The 21974-nt window shown below is 51.7% G+C and overlaps 1 protein-coding gene across 3 annotated transcripts; it reads left to right on the forward strand.

Annotated features, from left to right (window-relative positions):
* The first annotated feature begins 29 nt into the window (after nucleotides 1-29).
* Nucleotides 30-20924, forward strand: CTSB (cathepsin B). 3 transcript variants are annotated; one of them, XM_086414737.1, is made up of 10 exons: nucleotides 30-119; nucleotides 12349-12499; nucleotides 13154-13239; nucleotides 14127-14241; nucleotides 16038-16156; nucleotides 16942-17027; nucleotides 17323-17466; nucleotides 17859-17975; nucleotides 19083-19211; nucleotides 19809-20924. In XM_086414737.1, the coding sequence occupies exons 2-10, from the start codon at nucleotides 12374-12376 to the stop codon at nucleotides 19892-19894; spliced, it is 1008 nt and encodes a 335-aa protein (XP_086270863.1). In that variant the 5' UTR covers nucleotides 30-119; nucleotides 12349-12373; the 3' UTR covers nucleotides 19895-20924. The 3 variants fall into 3 exon arrangements, with proteins under 3 accessions (XP_086270863.1, XP_086270865.1, XP_086270864.1); XM_086414739.1 differs by lacking the exon at nucleotides 30-119 and adding an exon at nucleotides 7299-7420; XM_086414738.1 differs by lacking the exon at nucleotides 30-119 and adding an exon at nucleotides 11053-11229.
* The last annotated feature ends 1050 nt before the right edge of the window (nucleotides 20925-21974 follow it).

A 21974-nucleotide genomic window follows, 5' to 3' on the forward strand; every position in this document is an offset into this window, starting at 1 on the left:
GACACGGGGCGGGGCCCGGCGCTGTACTTAGCGCGGGGGCGGCTGCGGGAAGCTACGGCGGCTGCTCAGGCACTCAGGCTGCAGGCCCAGGCCCTCGGCGGCGGCGGCGGCGGAGCGCGGTGAGTGCGGGCGGGCTAGGGGATGCGGAAGCCGGGACCCTCGGGGAGTCGCAGCCGGGCGAACCGAGCGGCATCGCGCCCTCTCCCACGTGGTTGTGATGAGAAAAGCAAGCTCTGCGCGCGGGCGGCCGGACTGCACTGCCAGTCCGGGAGGCTTGCCCCCATATCGGGCGCTGGTCGGACCCCGGGTCGGATCACCCTACTCCACGGTCCGCCGTCTCCAGAGCCGGAGGCGGGGAGTTTGCAGGCGGACCCAAGGGAGGAGTCTGGGAGGAAGAGCTTGGCTTGGATCCCCGCTGACTTTGGACCTCAGCCTGGCTTCCAGCCCCTTGTGAGCTTCTGGTCCTCAGTTTTCTTAGAAGATCACTGAGTTGATAGGAAATACTATCAACATCTGTCTTAGTTGTTTTCTTTTTGTAAAAGATTTTCCTGGGCAACTTTCTGCACACATTCATACAATTCCAGGGACCCCAGAAGACAGAAACTGGGAAACAGGAACCTGGAACTGGGTGGAGCGGGGTGGGACCCACAGGAAGAGTTAAATCCACAGATGGAGGGAGGAGAAGCTAAGCAGAGGGGAGGACAGGGGACTTTAGGGCCCAGGGTGCCAGCCCCTTCCCTGGGAGTGTGAGAAGAGTGGAGTGCCGGCCCCAACCCTGCACTGCTAAGAAAGGGAGTCAGGCTTGGGCCCAGGGTGCTGTGGGAGCGGAAAGGCAGGGCAGAGTCCCTGGGGCATCGCCTGCCCCTCAGCTGATGACTCTGGAGGTCTGGGAGAGGGAGCATTGTGGGGTGACTGAATTTGGAAGTCAGCCAGGCCGTTCTGGTAGATGTGAATTGGATTTGCGAGGAAGCCAATAGGCAGGCACAGGGAGAAGGATAGGCCCCATATCCCTCTGAGACTCATACCCAGTTGGAGGGGCATGGGGTTCAAAGGGAGACCTAGCACCTTTGGTAACCTTAGAAAAACTGCCCTTCAGGCGCCTTCACTAGGGGCATATCTGCCAAGGTACATCCATCTAGTTAAATCTTTAGATGCAGGGTGATAAGACAAAGAGCCTTAGCCGTGTGTCAGGATCGGTTAAAGGCTACTTTCCTTTTCTTCTCTCATAACGTTGTTAACTTCATGGAAGATTGTTTCCTTTTGGCACTGGTAATGGTGACTCTTAAGCTTTGTGGAGAAAGAGGTTGGGCTGCCCCACCCTGTGTGGCTTTCCCAAAGAAGGTGCCCTGGATTCACTCAGATCTCTTAGGGGCATCTGTCCTAGAGCTGGGGTGCTGCCAAGTGGAAAGGTGCAGATCTCTTATCTGGGGGCTTCACAGGCCCAGGGGGAGGCAACTTGGACCAGACAAGAGCCCTGATTCCAATTACCTCCGCTGCCGCTGGGTCAGGACAGCCCTTTTTCTGAACTGGTCAGGTAGTGAGGGTGGAAGCCCTTTGTCTGCAGGAGGCACCTGCCCGTGTGTTGCTGACTCAGCAGCTGAGCCGAGGCCCTCCTTATGGACTGGCTGTTTCCCCAGCTGCTGGCCCTGGGAGTTGGGAGTAGGAGGTTGCATGCGTTTTAGGGCTTAAGATGTCTTTTGTTACCTGGCAGCTGCACTGGGGAGTGAAGGAAGAGTGCTTTCAGGTGAACCTTGGAAAGTCGGTTGGGTGGTTTTCTTAAATGTGGTGATGAGTTGTGATTGTGTCCTTGGGAGAGAAGGACTGAAATGTTTCGGGATGAGAACCCGCAGTATCTGCTGTTTGTTTTTTACAGTTTGGCAGAAGGAAAGTACTGGAAATATGAAAGGTTGAACTGTATGAAATGATAATTTTTTGTAGGTCAGGGAGCATTGAGATCGGGCACCTTGATACAGTTCAGTCTCGTGTGCAGGGTGGTCGGGGTTGATGGATCCAGTAGGTTGATGGATCTACTTGAGCAACATGCAGGTGTATGTTGGACTCACTGGGTATTAGGAGGCAGTTGTCACTCTGGTCCTGGGTCTTCATTTTTCTTGGTTTACACTCAGTGCCCTGGGTCCTCAGCTTTCTTGGTTAACACTTAGAAGAGCTGCTTAAGCCAGGTGCTTGAGAAATGACTCCTCAGTCCCTCCATGGCTGATATGTTCACCTTCTACCCTAGTTTGGGTAGGAGGGGGATCTAGGGATCAAACACCATTAAATATTTAGGCTTCAGTCCCTTTTTAAAGCCCAAGCCTCATCCCCACCTGCTTTCTACCCTACCCACAGCTTCCTTGTCTCAGCCTTGTGTGTCTGGGTGGGGAGGAGAGTGGGTGGTGGGGTCAGGGCCTTTCCTCCTGGTCACAGTCCCCCTCTGCAGGCAGCAACTTTCAGCTTCTTTTCTGCAAATCTGTGTCTAGTTCCTAAGGGACATTGTAACTCCTGTCTGCTTTCTCTCCTCTCTGTCTGTCTCTCTCTCTCTTTTTTTTTTTTTTTCGATGTGGACCATTTTTAAAGTATTGAGTTTGTTACAACACTGCTTCTGTTTTATGCTTTGGCTTTTGGGCCACTTAGGTATGTGGGATCTTAGCTCCCCAACCAACCAAGAATCTCAAATCCCTACCTCCTTGCATTGAAAGGTGAAGTCTTAATCACTAGACTGCCAGGGATGTCCCTGCTCTTCTCTTTCTAATTTTCCTGCATGATTTTTTTTAATCCCATTATTGTTCTTTTAATCCTTGTATCTGTATCAATTTATGAATAATGTTATTGAAATGCACATGACTTTAATTATACCACATGTATCCTTTTCCACTGGTGTCTGTGAAATTGATTTACGTTGATACATACAGACCCAGTTCATTCATTTTAAATGCACAGTGTATTTCTCTCCTGAGGGACAGTTAGGTGGGTTTTGCTTTTTCTCTGTCCTCACAAGGCTACAGTATCCTGTCTCTCAGTCAGTTGCAAGGGTTTTTCTGGGGGAGAAGCAGAAGTCGGGAAGGTGCTCGGTCCTAAGGTGTGTGCACCGTCCATTTTCTAGATGTCAGTGCTGTCCACTGAAGTTTCACCAACATATTCTCAGGGCCTTGAGGGTTCTTGTTCCTCATATTTACCAACACTAGGTATTACCACATTTTAATCTCTGCCCATCTGATGTGTTTGAAAAGCTGTCCTTGTTTTAATTTGCATGGTTGGGAATTCCAGTTTAATTCTTTGCCCTAGGAAATTGTTGATGAGGTTTTTCTATTTTTGTTGTTGATCAGTGGTAATTTGTGGGTTTTAGTATGTTTGCCAACAGCTGAAAGTTAAGAAGGTTTCTTTTGATCCTAACCTAGGCATCTGGACTTGTCTTCAAGTAGATAATATTCTCTGGTTTTTTTAACGTTGAGGACGTGTGTGGGTTCAGGGTATTGGCAGTCTGAGTCTTCCACTTTACAATGAGAAAACTGAGGCACCTGCAGGTTTGTGACATGATGGGGCGGGGGGCGGGAGTCACCCAGATGATTATGCAGAAATCTCTACAATTTCATTTCTTGGCAGTTCTGTCCCTATCCAGGTACACCACCCAGAGCTTGCTCTCGGTCTTTTCTCAAGCTCCAGGTCCCCTCCCCTGGGAAACAAAAGCCTTAATCAGGACCAGGGGTCCTTTTCCAGCATTACTATGTTATGAATGCTGGGTGCTAGGAGGGATGTGCCTGCAGTCTGACTGTGGTTACATGTCTCTTACCTGGCCAGTAAGTCACTCAGTGTGGCCATCAGGATAACCTAGAATTACCAGCAAGGGTACGGGAAGGAGGATGGGACAAATATCTAGGTAGTGAAAGGACTCCGTACAGAGCACAGTGAGACCAGCTATTCTGTCAAGAGACCCAGCGAGGCTGGGCTTCTCCATGACCTGCTGACCTGGAGTTGGGCAAGATCTGTTCATTGGAACAAACAAGTCCCGTGGCTTAGGGTTGAGGCCTTGTCACACATCCACTGGGAGCCTTCAGCCCCCACCCTTTCTGCCTCTACTTAACTCTGCAGATATTTAGGGGGTGCTATGTTCTGGTGGTTAAGAGCAAAATAAACCATCATTTGGGCTCACCTGGTGGTGCAGTTGTAAAGAATCCACTCGTCAGTGCAGGAGACACTGGTTTGTTCCCTGGGTCAGGAAGGTCCCCTGGAGGAGGAAATGGCAACCCACTCCAGTATTCTTGCCTGGAGAATCCCATGGACAGAGGAGCCTGGTGGGCTACAGTCCATGGGGTCGCAAAGAGTCGAGCACAGTTGAGCGACTGAGCATGCAGGCACACACGCAAACCATCATTTGAGGAAGATCTTGATTCTCCCCGCCGCCCACTGAGGTACGTTTGAGGACAGAAGGGATTACCTTGGGGAGGAAGGAGTTAACCAGCCTGTGCACAGGGAGATATGTTCCATGAGAGACTGTCTCACGTAGTCCCTGAGAAACTGTTCCTGCGTGGCTGTAGGGCTGTCTGCTCCGAGCCAGGCAGCCCCTGATGAGGGGCATGTGTCTTCTCAGGGGCCCAGGGAAGGAAACCAGGCCCACATAAGAGAGGTGAGGCCTTTCTGCTGCCTGCTTTTGTATCTGCTTATGTTTCTGTGCCCCCAGTGCCCAGCCAGCAGGGAGATGTAATCTAGCCTCGAATTAAATTAGGGAGCTGCTATGTTCCTGCTTGCTGGAAAGGCTTGGAACACTAATCTCATTTGAATCATCAGGGATTTCTGAAAGCTTTCATAGAGTGGCCTCAAGGTCCTTCAGAATCCAGGCAGCATGCCCGTTTTATTGACTGAGACCGAGTGGGGACGAAGTGACCCCTTCAGCATCTCAGTAAGTCAGCATCTGAGTCTGGGAGCAAGCTGGCAAGCAAAAGCTTCTACAGCTTTCCAGAACCTTGCCCAAATGGTCTTGCTTTTCAAAAAAACAACATTTTTTGACTGCCAAGGACCTTCCTGGGGGTTCATTTCTTTATGCCTGTTGGTTAGTGGCTCAGTAGTGTCCAAACTCTTTGCAACTCCTCTGTCCATAGAAATTCCCAGGCGAAAATAGTGGAGTAGGTTGCCATTTCCTCCTCCAGGGGGGTCTTCCTAACCCAGGAATCAAACCTGCGTCTCCTCCATTGGCAGGTGGATTCTTTAACACTGAGCCACCTAGAAAGCCCTTTTTAGCCCTAGACTAGTGTTTTTCTTCTCTTTGTAGGGTGTGAGCTGTTGTGACTGATCTTAGCACATTACTGACTGGGAATTTTTGCAGAAACTGACGCCTGTGACCGTGATACGTCTTTGGTCGATAGTGTGTTAAGTGATGTTCCGTTTGTGGGCACTGCAGCCATACGGCTTCCAGGCACCAGGGGAGAGCAGCTTGAGGAAGCCACACTGCAGAACTCGGTGGGAATTAGTCCCTCATTCTGGGCAGACGATTGGCAGATGGGGAGCAGGGAGAGTCCCCATGAGTGTCCTGAAGAGCTTAAGTGGGTGAGGGTGGTGGGATCCCTCTCACGGCTCCTGGATCCCGTGGAGCCTGCAGTGATGTGGTAGATGCCTTTTCTGGGTCTCACAGCACTTGCTTGGGGGCATTCAGCTGCAGGGGGCCTGGGTCTAGAGGCCAGATAACCAGCTCATGTCTGGCTTTCTGTCTCTTTAGCGCTGCAAGGATGAAGACCAGCAACTCTTTCTGCTTGCCTTTTTTTTTTTTTAAATGTATTTATTTTTAATTGAAGGATGATTGCTTTACAGTATTGTGTTGGTTTCTACCAAACATCAGCATGAATCAGGCATAGGTTTACCCACGTCCCCCCCCCGACTTGAACCTCCCTCCCACCTCCCTCCTCATCTCACCCTTCTGGGTTGTTACTGAGCTCCACTTTGAATTCAAAGCAGCTGAGCACGTTTCCGTTTGGAACCAAGACATCAGACAGAAAGACCACATCAGATTCAAAGAGGAGGGGTCCCAGGTGTCCTTCAGTTCAGTCAGAGCCCATTTGAAGTCAAGGCCCGTGCGCTGCTCCAGCATGGAGGTGTCGGCGAGCAGCTGGCATCCAGGGGATACGAAGGGGTGCCTGGTTTTGTGTGGGTGCCCTGAAATGGCCCCAGCTTCAAGGGCACAAGTGCTCATGGCGACAGCGAGAGGCAAGAGTAGTCTTTGTGGAAGAGAAAGAAACACAAGTTCTAACATGGTCCCACTGAATGTTCACAACCCTCCAAACCTTCTACCTTACCCCTATGTAGAGCCACTCTGCTGCATAAGAAACAGCCTCGGTTTGTAGCTATTGGCAGAATGTAGGCACTCAGTTCTTTTGAGCCAACTGTGAAAGCCAACTGTCAACAGTATTTGAGTGGCAGCAGTGGATAGGGGGCTTCCCTGGTGGCTCAGTGGTAAAGAATCTGCCTGCTAATGCAGGAGACAGGGGTTCGATCCCCGGGTTGGCAAGATCCCTTAGAGAAGGAAATGGCAAGCCACTCCAGTATTCTTACCTGGGAAACCCTGTGGACAGAGAAGCCTGGCGGGCTACAGTCCTTGGGTTTGCAAAGAGTCAGACACGACTTAGAGACTAAACAACAGCAATGGATAAGGAAGAGCACAGGACCAGATAAAAGGCGGGTTGGACATGCATCCATCTTTTTCTGGATTAGCCAGTGGATTGCAGGTGGCCAATTTGGAAATTTCAGGTATATATGTCCTGCCTCCTTAGGATTTAGAATCCAGTCTGCAGAGGACTCTTAACCATATAAGAAAGCTGTTTTTAAAAATCGAGCTTGGGCTCTTGTCCTAAAGGCCTGTGTTGTGTCGGCATTTTTGTGCGCCTCCAACTCCACCAGCTCCCCATTCTCATGGAGGCACCCAGGGCAGAGGGTGGGTCTGTAAGCCCTGGGACGGCTATTTGCCCAGCTGTTTGCATAGCTGTAATCATGAATAAATGACTTCATGCATTTCAACACCAACAAAAATAAAACTAAATTAAAAAATAAAAAAAAATCAGGCTTGGCTACGTGTCCCTGGGATGTCAGGACTCCCGTGTTCAGTCCCTTCCTTCCTGAGCCCCAGTCCACGGAGCCCATAGCTGGCGGCAGGGAGGTGTAGCGAGCAGCTGTGCTCTCAGGGGAGGCTGGACACAAAAGTGCTCTAGGGGTCTGGAGCGGAAAGACATGAGGCAGCCCTTATTTTTAAATGCTAGAGTTTAGCTTGGAAAAGGGCCAGAGGGTGTAGAGGAGCCCGTGTTCTGTCTTCCCAGGAAGTCAGCTGACCGAGGGCTGGAACTCACATCTGCCCACAGCTGCTCCTGCTCCGTCCACACCCTGACGTGGTCTTGTGACTTGCAGGTGTCGTAATCCTGTATGGGAGCCCTCTTCCCTCGCAGTAAGGACCTTCTATTCTTTCTCCCTGGTTTTTAAGGGGGAAAAATACCCCCACAGAATGAGAAAAGGGAAATGTTTGCCCGAAAGAGGGGAAGTGAAAACTGGCAGTGTTTGGTGCTGAGGCCGTGACCCCGGCTAACAGCGCAGCTCGGGCCTCCGGCTGTTTGTGCGCAGCTTGTCCCTTCACGGTCCCTGTGGAGGTCAGCACCCCCTGGAATGCAGTTGCCACTGCCCTGGACATCGGTCTGGCCCCTTGGGAGGAGAAACTTGACTCCATATTCTCTGGGGTCTCAATAGCTTCCGGACCGCCAGAAAGGGAGGCCCATTGGGAGGTCATCTAGAGTTAACACCTGTTTTAACCACGTCTTTGAGACGTGGAGGTAGGTAGGTGGGTTTATGCGAACTGGGCTTGTCTGGCACGGGCTGTGAATAGGGAAACGAGAGAAGAGAAGAGGGAGGAGGCTTTGTTGCCTTCTGACTGTGGCAGGCACCCTCCTCTCACTCTGGACTTCCACTGGGGGGGACACGAGTGGTCATTAGCCCCATTTTACAGGTGGTGAGACTGAGGCTAAGTGAAGGCAGGTGCACAGTTAGGAAGTAAGTGGAATCCAGGTCTCCGGACTACACGCCTGGAGCTCATCCTTGAACTGCAACCCAGATGCTCTTATGTGATGCTGCAGCCCCAGTGGGCGAGTTGGGGCGGTGGTTCGTGCTTTGCTGCAATCCCCAGGTTCACGGGTCTGGTTCTCGCTGAGGCCGGGGTTGAGCTGGGAGAACAGTTGATAGGAGCCATGGAGTAGGACCCATAGAGCAGGAAAGCAGGGTGGGATCCTGGGCTCAGGCTGGGAGCTGCCCGCGTTCCCTGCCACCAGGAAACCAGAGAAATCTTACATGTGATCCGGGTTGCATGGAAGCCCCCCATTCTGCACACTGAGCAGCTGGCTAAGCCCACAGGGGTCCTGGGGACACTCTGCTTTGACACACAGGGAGCATTCACGAGCATGGCCTCTGGTTTCCTGGGGACCCAGCTGTGTTCCTGTGACCTGGACAGGCTGTGGTGAGGGCCGAGGCTGGCGACCCTTCCAGCTGTGATTCTGATGGGCCTGTCGGCCCGGCCTCCAGCTGCAGGGGTGGGTCTGTATGCGGGGAGCACACACATCTTCTCAGGGCAGTGTTAAGATGACAAGTGTAAGTCAGGGTGTCGATAGGAACCCTCTTCTTCTCTGCTCAGAAGCCTTTTAAAAAGAAGCCCTGGAGAGCTCCTTTGTCTCTCCTGGCACATGCGTGTACAGTGAAATATCTGCTGACAGTTTGGAGACTGCCTGACTCGGGGTCATGTGAGCAGCAGCCTTCCTGTGAGTCACTGAACATGGGAAGGGTAAGCATTTTGAGCAGAAAGTCACTCGAGAGAAGGCCTCTGACTGGAAATGCATCTCCGGCCTCATCAGAACATGTCATTTCAGTTGGGTTCTTTCAGTTGGGTGGCCCAACTGAAAGATTGTTAACAGTATTATTCTTCCTACAGGAGCAAAACTTAGAGTATAGCATGTTCACTCCAGAAAAAATAATTTTTTTAAAAAAGAGGGAAGGCTGTATAGTGAACGTGGGCTTCCTAGGTGGCTCAGTGGTAAAGAATCTGCCTGCCAATGCTGGAGATGTGGGAGCTGTGGGTTTGATCCTTGGGTTGGGAAGATCCCCTGGAGGAGGAAATGGCAACAGACTCCAGTATTCGCGCCTGAAGAGTCCCATGGACAGAGGAGCCTGGCGGGCTACAGTCCATGGGGTCTCAGAGTTGAACGCAAGTGAGCGTGCACACATATAGCGAACGTAAGCAGTTATGTGTGAGTATGTTTTCTTGACATTTTGCATGTAGTGACAGGAATAAACGTGCTCGGGTTGAGGGGTCACACTTGCCATGACTCACCTGCTCCTTTGCTTTCTTTCACTTAGTGTGTGTGTGTGTGTGTGTGTGTGCATATATATATATATATACACACACACACACACACACATATATATTAGTACAATGTGGTTCACTTCCACAGGTTCATTTCCTAATGGCTGCTTTTGTACTTCATTATTTAACCATTTACCACAACTTAACAGTTCCTGTTATAGATGCTTTCTTTCTGGTCTTTTGTGAACACCAAGAATGTTTAGTGAATACCCATGTACCGGTGTCTTTGCGTTTTGAGGCTTGTGGGATACATTTCTAAAGGTCAGATTGCTGAGTCAAAGGGTTGTGGATTGAAGAGCTGATAGACGCTGGGCAGTACCTACTGATGGGTAAACAGCAGCAGCAGCATCTGATTCCCCACCTCTAACCCCGGTGGAAAATGATCCCACTGCAGCTTCTGCCAGTGTGGTGGAAGATAAATATCTCTTTGATGAGCATCTTTCAATATCTGCTGGCCTTCTGAAGCTCTTTTTCTGTACACGTACTGTGTATCTCCTTTGGCTAGTTTTCCATTATGCTGCTTCTGTTCTGATTTTGGGTCCTTTGCCTAATAGGGAAACAAAGCCTTAAGTATATGTATGGGCTGTTTTTTGTCTGTCACTTTGTATGTTGTTTTTTTCTAGAAGGGAGGCTTTACTTTCATGTAATCAAACATTTTCCCCTTACGGGCTCTGTTTTATGTCAGTCTGAGGCATTCCTCACTCCAATATTGTTTGTTTGTTTTACTAATCTTAAGGATTATCTTTTTTTGGCTCCGCTGGGTCGTCTTCGCTGCGCACGGGCTTTCTCTTGCTTTGGCAAGCAGGGGCTGCGCTCTCGTTGTGGCACACGGGCTCCGTATTTGCAGTTCCCGGGCTCTAGAGCGAAGGCTCAATAGTTGTGGCACATGGGCTTGGTTGCTCTGCGGCATATGGGATCCCCCCAGATCAGGGATTGAACCTGCGTCTCCTGCCTTGGCAGGCGGATTCCTTATCCCTGAGCCACCAGGGTAGTCCCAATACTACTTTTTTTAAGTGTGCTTATTTTCTCATACAACTTCTGTGTTTTTATGCAAGATCTTTGTTCCATGTAGCATTTTTGTGTGTAAGAACTTGAGGGTAAAGATTCAGTCTTATTTTTTTCCCTTTTTGTAAATGCACAACCAGGTGTGCAAACACCATCCACCGAGATGTGTGTTTCCTCCCCCGCCTCTGCCACACATAGGCTGTGCCTCCAAGTGGCCTGTTGTGTTGATGGACCCCTTCCTGAGCTGGCATCCCCTGGGGTTTATCATACCTCTGCCACCCCAGGGGTTCAGGCCTCCGTCACCGCTGCTTTCCAGAACTGCCTGGCCAGCCTCACACATGGATTCTTCCCAGTGGCTTGTTGCTTAAGCAACAGATAAATTTAGATTTGTTTTTGCTTAAATAGAATTCACTGTGTGGGAGGCAGCGTGTTCAGTGCTGTCACACACGTCATCTTCCTGTACCACTCAGCAACCTGTGACCTGAGGAGGTGACACAGTGACCAGCTCCTTTGCGCGCGTGCACACACACACACACACACACTCACACTCACTGAGAGGGCATCTCCCCAGGCCCGGGGGTGCTGTGGCACCTGGGTCATATTTCTTGCTCTCATCAGAGCCTCCTGCCTAAGAGTGTGACTCTAGAACTCGCCTGTCTCTCGACCTGCAGGCCAGTCCAGGATCTAAGGCCGTAGTGGTAATGGGATGACTTAGCTTCTTGGAAGCCCCGTCTCTGAAGCACAGTCCTCGTCTGACTGGAAAAACCACAGAAAGTCCCAGGAGACCTGTGCCACCGGCCAAACCAGCTCTAGTTCCCGGCTCTCGGGAAAGGCCTGCGGAGCTGCAGGTGGACTTGTGTTTGCTTGTCTGGTGTTCAAAACGTGGCTCGTGAGATTTATCTTCGGTTTCATTTTTTGTCTCTCACTGGGCTTCCAGTTGAGACGTGATCACAGGGAAAGGTGTTTACTCTTTGGGAGCTCAAACTTGAGAAGAGGCCCAAACTTTGTTCCGGTAGTGCATGGAGGGGCAGGTTGGCCACAGCACCAGGGACAGTGGACTTGACTTTGCGTGAACGTTTGGTTTTATCTGTTTGTTTGGGATGGACTTGTTGGCACTGCTTGTCACCTGGGCCCTGGGGTGGGTTCTGACGGAAAGCAGGCTAACTTTGCCCCAAACTCATAGTTCACGAGATAGTTGGTTCACAAACCATGCAGTGACCAGCACCATTTCAGACCGTGAGCCCTTACGTGGCCCTGCAGCAGCTTTGGAGACTTAAGTGACACGGTGTCCTGCCCACATCAGTGGGGCCTTATGCGTATGGCACAGCCCTTCCTTGGCTTGTCTTGTGTTCCTGAACCACACGGTCTCTCTTAGCCATTCAGGTAGCTGCAGCAGAATGCCACAGACAGTGGCCTCCAGACAAACTTACTGCTGTCAGTTCTGGAGACTGGGAGTCCCAAGATCAGGGGCCAGTGTGGTCCACTGAGGACACCCCGTCTGGTCAGACTGCCCTTGTGTCCTCACATGGAGAAGAGGCAAGGGAGCTCTGTAGCGTCTTTTTTATAATCAGGGCACTAATCCCACTCATAGGGGCTCCACCCTCATGACCTTATCATTCCCCCAAAGGCCCCACCTCCTAACACCATCACCTTCTGGGGTAGGATTGCAACCTGAATTTGTGGGCAGGGGACACAAACATTCAGTCCATCGTGCAGTCCTGTGTGCTGTGGGCACGGGCTGGGACTCTGAGACAAGGCATGAGAGCCCACAGGTGCCAAGGTCCCTGCAGGCACTCTGCTGACACCCTGTTTCCAGAAGGGGAGACCAAGGAGCATGAGGGGGCAGACGGCGGAGAGAGGATGGGACGAGGCCCCCAGAACGGTCATCCTGAGGTGACGCTTGTGTGTGTCGAGCACTTGAGCTGAAGGAAGAAACGTGCTGATGTCTCGTGTCCTTTCCTCTCCAGGTGAATCTCCGATCCAGTTTCCAAAATGTGGCGGCTCTTGGCCACCCTCAGCTGCCTGCTGGTGCTGACCAGTGCCCGGAGCAGCCTGTATTTCCCGCCTCTGTCCGATGAAATGGTCAACTTTGTTAACAAGCAAAACACCACTTGGAAGGTGGGCTGGGGGCCCCTTCTGTGCGTGCTGACTCCTGCGGGAGGGGCTGCGGCTGTGCCCACCGGCCGGTGTGTCCTGGACAGTTGATCTGACTCGTGGTCCTGACTTGCTTAGGCCCGTGCCCACTGCCCTGTCCCCTTCCTCGTGTGTGTGTGCATGTGTCGTCCACGTGTGTGAGAGTATGAGTGTGAGTGTGTGCAGGTGCATGGGGGAGTAAACCAGCCCCCGTGGAGTTCACAGCTGGGTTGGTGCTGAGACCCCACCATGACTAGGGTGCTAGCATGGCCAGGTCCTGGTTGGGGTCCTTTTCTAGGTGGCAAGTGGTGACTTCTGTGTCCTTCCCTGGCCTGAGGGGCAAGCTTGATCTCTGGGGTCTCCTTATAAAAGGGCACTAGTCCCAATCTTGAGGGCTACACCCTCATAACCTGATCATCTCTAAAGGCCCCCACTGTGTCACAGCATCACAGTGAGGTTAGGTTTCAACCTGAATTGTAGGGGGAAAGACATCATTCTGTAGCAGTGCCCCAGCACCCGTGCGCTATGGGGTTGAGGGGACCCCTGGCCTTGTCAGGCCCTGTGTGGGTGGTGTGCACATGCCACACCCCCAACCCCCCAAGTTGGTGGGTGACTGCTCTGGGTGGGGCTCTTTTCCAGGCTGGACACAACTTCTACAACGTGGACCTGAGCTATGTGAAGAAGCTGTGTGGCACCATCCTGGGCGGGCCCAAGCTGCCCCAGAGGTGCGTACCCGCTCCCGGGTAAGGCACCTGGCTGCACCAGAACTGCTGGCATGTAGGCAGAGATTATGCTTGGCACAGGGGCAAGGGGGAGACAGGGAGGCTTCCCTGGCATCCAGAGGCCTCACCTGCCCTGCCCCCTGCCCCTAGCTGCAGGGACCCCGCCTGAGGCGCAGGGTCCCGCTCCCAGTGCCGGAATTTCCTCCTGTGCTTCTCGGGTGTCCCAGCTGCAGAGGGAGAGGCCCCAGGTCTGAATGGTCTTGAATAAGGAAAACCTGAAAAAAGCCATGTGGTCTGCCATTAAGGTTTTATTTTTCTGGAAAAGTCTGCATTTTTCACGCAGATACTTCCCTTGAAGGAAGTATTAGAAAAATCTGTGAGGCTGGGATAGTTAAGTGATGGGACCAATACACAGTTATGAAGATGTTTGAAAAATGATGAACATCTGGCAGATGTTCGATTTGGGGTAGCATGGGAAAAGCAAGAGATGTAGTTATCTGGACCCTGAGGTTAAAACTCTTCAAAAATATGCACAAAATAAGTTTAGGCAGAAGTATACAGAATGGTAAGTTATTTGGAGGAGTAGAACCCAGTTTTGTTTTTATCAAGCTCCAAGTGGGAAGTTCCCTGGCGGTGCAGAGGTTAGGACTCCATGCTATCACTGCTGAGGGCATGATTTCAATCCCTGGTCGGGGAACCAGCATCCTGTATGCTCCATGTCGCAGCAAAAAAAAAAAAAAAAATTTAATAAAATTCCAAGGGGATGTCCTTGCACATGGCCCCCTCCACACATCTTCATCCTCTTCCTACAAAGTGACAGCGCAGGCCACAGGGGCTGGGGGCGCGGACTGTAAGGTGACAGCTTGTGATGGAGACCTTTCATTTTTCAGAGATGCATTTGCTGCGGATGTGGTTCTGCCTGAAAGCTTCGATGCTCGGAAACAGTGGCCAAACTGCCCGACCATCAAAGAGATCAGAGACCAGGGATCCTGTGGCTCCTGCTGGGTGAGGCCCTGCTGGCCAGAAGGGAGGGTTGGGGCGAGGGGCTGGGGACGGGTGGGATCAACCAGGAGATCTAAGGTTAGACAGGTTGAGTCTAGGCAAGTCACATAAACTTCTCGAGGCTCAGTCTCCCCTAGTGTAAAAGAAAGATCCCTGGTGGTCGTGAATCATGGCAGGACCAGATGGAAGAATTGACAGGGAGAGTGTCCTGTACAAGGCATGCCCCACATATGGGTTGTGAAGCAGTTTTGATTTCTGTTGAACACCCTGTCCTGGGCCATCAGCAGACACCATTAGCTTTGACCCCTGCTCTGCCTGGCTACAGTCCAAAGGTCGCACAGAGTTGGACGTGTCTGAAGCGACTTAGCATGCACACACTGCTTCATGAAGTAGCAGCGCATCTGTGTCAATGAGCTGTCTTTACTGAGTTTGTGTGGGTAAAACACGTGATATAAATGTAACTATCCTAGTCGTGCAGCGTGCCAGCCAGTGGCGTTGGGTTCATTCCCGTTGCTGTGCCGCCATCACCACCAGCGTCCACAGACTCCATCCCCACAAAACAGGAACTCCTGCTCGCCTCCACCAGTCCCCAGTGGCCACTCTTCTACTTTCTGTCTCTCATGACTTTTCTTTTTGTTTTAATTTTTGTTGGAGTGATGGCTCAGACAATAATCTGCCTGCAGTGTGGGAGACCCAGGTTCAATCCCTGGGTCAAGAAGCTCTGCTGGAGAAGGAACTGGCTACCCGCTCCAGTATTCTTGCCTGGAGAATCTCAGGGACAGGAGAATCCCAGAACAGAGGAGCCTGGCGGGCTGCAGTCTATGGGGTTGCAAGGAGTGGGGCACGACCTGACACATACACATAATTGCTCTACAAGGATGTGTTAGTTTTTACTGTACAGCAAAGTGAGTCAGCTACACATATCCCCCGAGTTTTGGATTTCCTTCTGATTTAGGTCACCACAGAGCACTTAGTAAAGTTCCCTGTGCTATGACTTTTCTGTTTTTTTTCTTTTTTTTTTTTAAATCAGTGAATCAGTTTATTACAGGGTGACTCACAGGGTAGGATCAGGATGGGGGATATGAGTGGGGACAAGAGTCTGGAAGCATTTGCAGCTGCACTCCACACCACTGAGGAGCCTCTGGATTTTTATAGCTAACCTAGGGTATGGGGATGGGTAGTTAGAATCTTGAAAATGGGAAGTACATTCCTAAGTCAAGATTCATGAATGGTAACCAGGCATTATGTCAGCGAAAGTTTTCCTCATTGTTTGGGGACTAACAGAACATAGAGGCTACATGGTCCTAATGATTATGAAACAAAATCTGTTAAATGCTAAAGTCTTTGATGACATAGAAGTGATTCACTGCGTCATGCAATCAAGGTATATCAGCAAAAGGACCAGAGAAACTGTAGGGCCCCAAGATGGCATCAGTTATGCCAATAGTCATACACTCCACCCCTGACTTTTTTATTTTGTGTAGGGAGCTTATGATATTAACTAGTCTGGGTACCTCATATAAGTGGCATCATAACAGTATTTGTCCTTTGTGCAAGCTATACTTGTATGTTAAAAATCCAAAAACTGCATGTTTCAGAGATAGACCAAATGCCCAGGTACAGGTCTGGGGTGAACTGGTCTCTTGCTTTAAAGCCCAGCTTGAGCCCCACGACCCCCAGCTGCCTTGAGGGAAGCAAGCCACCAGGAAGGCCGGAGGTGTCAACTGTGGTCTCCTCGCTGCAGGCTGGAGGGACCACAGCACGGAGTGGGGCTCACCTCGGGGGGCTTGTTCCTGCAGGCGTTCGGGGCTGTGGAAGCCATTTCTGACCGGATCTGCATCCACAGCAATGGGCGTGTCAACGTGGAGGTGTCCGCTGAGGACATGCTGACCTGCTGTGGTGGCGAGTGTGGGGACGGGTGAGTCGAAGCCCCTGGGAGCTTCCCCAGGAGACCTGTGGATGGATGTGGACCGGAGGGCTCCCTGTAGAGGACAGGCATGACACTCCCTCGGGCAGGAGATATCTCTACCAAGACACGATGGGGCCCCAGGGCATCTGGAAGCCGACCCTGGGAGATACTGCTTTTAGGAGGCTCCTGAAACCAGGCTGGGCCCCCACAGGGCTGGACTGGGGCTCGGTTGGGGGAAAACAGATGTTCCTGGTTTAGTTTCTGGGTTTTATTGTGCTTCTTCTCCTTTTCTGTTCCTCAGGGAACAGCTTGGGGCGTGTCTCCTCCTCTGTAACTGAGGTTTGATGGATTCCCAGATAAGCTACATTAGGAACACAGCTCCGTTTTCTGCCAGTTCTGGTGCAACAGTGGTTCTCAGATGTGGCTGCAGATTAGAAAAACCTGGGGCCTGAAAAGAAAGTAAAAAGGGAGTGCGTAGGTCTCAGCCCACAGCAATGAAATCCCTGGAATTGCTATTTATAACATAGCCCCAGGGATTCTCATGTGCTGCCCTTTGAGAACCCCTGTCCAGAGAGAAGACACAGCCTCCTGGTGAGCACATGATTATGAAAGTACTTCTGATTATGAAAGTACTTGGTGGGCAGTCCTGGGTGATTCCCAGCAGGAAGTGACTATCAGGAGGAGAATTAGGGGATTTTGGGGATCTGCTAAAGGTGGTGATGGGTGCAGTGAGTGGTGGTCTGGGAGCAGCCAGGACAACTCTCACACTGTTTAATGAGTGGCTCTTTTCTCAGCTGTAACGGCGGCTTCCCCTCTGGAGCCTGGAACTTCTGGACAAAGAAAGGCTTAGTGTCCGGGGGCCTCTATAACTCGCATGTAGGTGAGTGTCTGCCTTTAGCTCCCGTCCAGCCAGATGGATTTTATAAGCAGGAGTAATAGTGGTCTCATTTTCCCCTATAAAGTGAAGATCAGGGTTGAGGGTACATTGAACTCTGGGCTGAAAACTCAGGTAGAAGACAGGGCAGCCCTGTGTACACAGAGTCAGCAACTGGAAGAGGGCAGTGTTGGCGCCACAGACTCTGGGCGACTTCCGTTCTCATGAGCTCTCGCCCTGATTCTTCTGTCTGGCCTCTGAGGGGCTTCCTGCTGACACCACCTTTCTCCTTGGCCCCCAGGTTGCAGACCGTACTCCATCCCTCCCTGTGAGCACCATGTGAACGGCTCCCGGCCCCCGTGCACCGGTGAGGGGGACACCCCCAAGTGCAGCAAGACCTGTGAGCCCGGCTACAGCCCGTCCTACAAAGAAGACAAGCATTTTGGTAAGTGGGGTGGGCGACCCCCGCCCCTCCCCAGGGAAGCTGAAGGAGGAGGCATTGGAGTCATAGGTCAGGAGAAGCGATGCGGTTAGTGCCTCTTTGATGGGAGGGAGCCGCACGGTGTTCTCTGCGTGTCTCCACCCTGAACGGAGTCTTAGACCCTCAGTCTCGGAAGAAAGAGACCAAACCCCTCAGTCACAGGGCAGTAATCTGGCCTAGGAGCCTTCTGCTCCTGCCCTGCTTCTAGGGCCTCATGCTTACCGCGCATGCATGTGCGCACACACACACACACACACACACCCACCGCAAGATCCTGCCTGCTGGAACCCCATGAATCAGGGAGTGGCTGACCCCCTGCCGGAGGCACCTGCCCCACTTGGTTGGTTTCTTCGCAGGATGCAGTTCCTACAGCGTCGCCAACAACGAGAAGGAGATCATGGCAGAGATCTACAAAAATGGCCCAGTCGAGGGGGCCTTCTCTGTGTACTCGGACTTCCTGCTATACAAGTCTGGTGTGTATCCCCCCCGCCCCGACCCAACCGACAGCACCCGGGGAGGCAGGTATGGGTTCCTGGCTGGCAGGATGTCCTGGGTGGGCGCTGGGCCTCCAGCAGTGCCGCACGCTGCTGGCCACTCTCTCAGCCCCTCGCACCCGCCCTATCTGTGGCCAACTCCTGCTCCTCCCAAGCGTCTCCTCCTTTCTGCTCCTTCTGGAGCCGCCAGCCCCATCTCTCCAGCTCTATCACTTCCCCAGCACGTCCGCAGGTTTCCCGTGTCTGCACTGAGTGACCTCCTCTGTCATCTTTGTCTTGACAAAGTCTTAGCCTTGTGCCCAGCCCCCAGTGGGTGAGGAAACAGGGAGCACCTTTCTGTGGGGACTCAAAGTGGGAAGGGGGCAGGATGGTCCCCACCCAAGAGCTGTCTTAGAAATCCCCTGTTCTAGACAAACGGTCTGTGCTGAGGACTTCTGTCTCATTTTGTATTCTGCTTGTTCAAAAACTCAAAGCTCTCCAGTCATTTAAAAAAAAAAGACCAAGTTGCCTGGCGAGAAAAAAATTATAAACCTGGCAGTTCTTAACTCCCACTAGTGTTATAAAAGAGAACACATTTCCGATTGGACAGTCATTCATCAGTAACCTGGTGGTCCTCTGAGCACCTTAGCCGGTACCTCTTCCCATCAGTCAGACTTGCAGCTGCCAGCCCAGCCCTCTCCCACGGCACCCAGTCTGCACGCTGTGCCCCAGATTAGCAATTTAAAACTCTTAAGCCACAGAATGCCTTTGACAAGTCATTGCATGGAGTCCTAGTATGTAAAAAAAATAATCGTTGATATTTTAATGTGTCAGAGTTTCTAATTTAAAAGGCAGCCAACAAGCACATTGTATTGCACTCCATCTTAATATTTATCCCCCATGTTTAAGTGTGCTGGGCTTTCAAAAATATATTTAAGTAATTCCTGGATGTTATGGGAATCCCTGGAGTCTTCCCATGGAACACCAGGGCCCGTCCTTTCCTCTGGCTCTATCTGTCCTGTGTGGGGTTGGCCAGCTGAGCGGGCGGGCTGCTGTGGGAGACCAGCGGTGCCCAGGCTGAGTCTGAAGGGTCTTGTTCTCCCCCAGGGGTGTACCAGCACGTCTCTGGAGAGATTATGGGAGGCCACGCCATCCGCATCCTAGGCTGGGGAGTGGAGAACGGCACCCCCTACTGGCTGGTCGGCAACTCCTGGAACACTGATTGGGGTGACAATGGTGAGCACAGTCCCCACTGAGAAGGCGCCCAGGCCAGGGCACAGTGGGCATCGTGTCCACCAGCTGTGCTGGGCACCTGGGGTTTCCCCTTGCCACAGGGCAGCCTCTGATCCCAATAGGGTGTGTGGATGGGGGCATGGCCTCAAGCCAGGTGTGCTCGTCCTGGCTCCGCAGGGGGCGGGGGCCCATACCATCCAGAAGTCTGATACAGGGCTGGGTGGGAGGGTAAGTGGAAGCCCGCCGAGCACCTTGTGTGCCGGTTGGTGACAGCTTTGGGGCTGGTTTGTGACTTCCACTCCCCCGTCTTTCAGGGGTGGGTCTGCGGCTTCCCAGGTGGCTCAGTGGTAAAGAATTCGCCTGCTGATGCGGGAGACACAGGAGATGTGGGTTTGATCCCTGGGTAGGGCAGATCCCTTGGAGAAGAGAATGGCAACCCAGTCCAGTATTCTTGCCTGGGAAATCTCATGCACAGATGAGCCTGGTGGGCTATAGTCCATGGGATCACAAAGAGTCAAACACGACTGAGCATGCACGCTGGGTATGTTAGCAAAGATCAGAATCCAAGCAGACTAAATGCATCTTACTTCTGCTTTCCAGGCTTCTTCAAAATCCTCAGAGGACAGGACCACTGTGGAATCGAGTCGGAAATCGTGGCTGGAATGCCGTGCACTCATCAGTACTAGAAGATCTGATCTGCTTGGGGGCCTGTCTGCTGGCCCAGGGCCAGTTTTCCCCTAAATACAGCCACTTGGACTGGGGATGAGGTGGGGGGACTGGGGGGAGTGGGATGTCTTTTATTTTTTGAATTATGATAAGATATAAGGGTTTTTAGACAGGGTCTGAAGAAGACTGGGTTGGGCCAAGCTGTGTGTCTGCCATCCAGTCTGTCTTCCAGACACACAGCCAGGCCTGCCCAGGGACAGACTGCTGCCCCAGCACGAACACGTAGACACACAAGCCACTGCCGAAGCAGAGCGAACCTTTCCCCGTAGACGAACTGTGTAGTGCCTGCGGCCCCTGCTTCTGCCCTGACCACTTCTGTACTGCCCCCACCCCCCGCCTCTGCATCACCAGGGAGCGAGACCTTAAAGGGTTTGTAGATTTCCTAGAATGGAAAGCAGAGTTCCTAGTTAGATCCCTGCACAAGCAGGCGCTTTCTGGATCTGGAGTGGGACAGATCTGAGAAGAGATCATGGGGCAGCCCTTTGGAGAAAGCCCTGTTGTTCTCCCAGGTCCCCTGCATCTGTCGCACGTCACAGCATGGCTCACCCTCTCCAGTCCTGTCCTTGCTGTGATCCTTCTAAGTTTTCTTTTTGTGCACCTTGGCTAATCATGTGAATGAGATGGAAGCGCTGTACTACTTGTATGGATTGTCTCCTTGAGACAAGGCGGTTGTGACTTGACTGACCTCGGTGCCCTCTAATCCACAGTGAAACTAGTTTGGCAGGAAGCCAACTTGTACCTTTTGCAATCACTGCTTCACCCTGTTAACACAAGGAATGGCTGCCAATAAAAAGCCTCTCCTTCAGTGTGAAGTCTGCGTTCTGGTGGTATCTCCAAGATTGTGTGTCACTGTCTGTGGACTTGTAGCTGCTGTCTCTCCTTATCCCCCAGAAAGAATCATGTTCCCATGAATCTGGGTGCCCTCGAACCTCTAACCAGGGATGTCTTGTCTCAGTTGAGTGGAACAAAATAAATACCTAGTTTTAACTACGTTGCTGCTGCTATACTTTCAAAGCATGGTACCTCATCTCCTATTTTCCTGTCATTCTCATCAGCCGTCTTCTGTTGATTAAGCAGCTCTGTCCCTGTTTAATTAAGGTAAGAACTCTTACGTCTTTTTACCAGCCATACACCAGCAGTGACCTGAGGAGCCCTGGAGGCATGGGGGACTGGTGGTATAACCGGTCCTCTTCCAAGGCCAGCGTCCTGGGGCCCTCCAGCGTTGCAGCTGGGTGGAAGCAGAGTCCATGTGTGGTTTTATGAGCTCCTGGTCTCTTGGATTTACATTGCTGGTTAAGAATTACTTATTTCTGAGAGTTCCCTGGTGGCCCAGTGACTGAGACTGCATTCCCAATGTAGGGGCCCGATTCAATCCCTGGTCAGGTAACTAGATCCCACATGCTGCAACTAAGATCCAGTGCAGCCAAATAAATGTTTGAAAATTACATATTCCTTTGTATTCTTTTGCATTGTCCTAGATAACATGCAGGAAGTTTCAGTTTAGTCGTTTCCGACTCTTTGTGACCCCATGAACCACAGCATGCCAGGCCTCCCAGTACATCACCAACTCCTGGAGTTTACCCAAACTCGTGTCCATTGAGTTGGTGATGCCATCCAACCATCTCATCCTCTGTCGTCCCCTTCTCCTCCTGCCCTCAATCTTTGCAAAATCACAGGAACATACATACACGAAGGACACCAGTTCCTGAGGGATCAGGAGGCCATTAGAATTGGCAACATCCACTCCTCTCCCGCCATCACCACCATCACTGGCCTGTTGATAACCACAGATCACTTCCCCTCCACGACTGGGAGCTGGACCAGTGCTCTTCTGAGAAGCGGGGAGGTTGGCCTTTGGATGTGCCTCAGAAGTTAGGATCAGAACTACCTCATACAAGCTCTTATACTTCTGGTTAACATTGTAGGAAAAACTGGTGGAACCCAGTACTTACAGAATGTTTAATGAGGTTTAAAGCTGTAGATATATCATTGCATTATTTGTACAATTTCAACCGGGAAACATGCATAACCTCGGTTCTA

The sequence above is a fragment of the Bos grunniens genome, chromosome 8 (genome assembly GCF_055505025.1).
Source record: "Bos grunniens cultivar Pamir isolate PY7600 chromosome 8, Bosgru_T2T1.0, whole genome shotgun sequence".
NCBI classification, from domain to species: domain Eukaryota; kingdom Metazoa; phylum Chordata; class Mammalia; order Artiodactyla; family Bovidae; genus Bos; species Bos grunniens.

Bases quoted from the DNA above. Each gene is read 5' to 3' on its own strand.
- CTSB (XM_086414737.1), top strand. From the start codon at position 12,374: ATGTGGCGGCTCTTGGCCACCCTCAGCTGCCTGCTGGTGCTGACCAGT. The intron at 13,240-14,126 runs GTGCGTACCCGC...TTCATTTTTCAG, and splicing joins GGGCCCAAGCTGCCCCAGAG to AGATGCATTTGCTGCGGATG. The intron at 14,242-16,037 runs GTGAGGCCCTGC...TTGTTCCTGCAG, and splicing joins GATCCTGTGGCTCCTGCTGG to GCGTTCGGGGCTGTGGAAGC.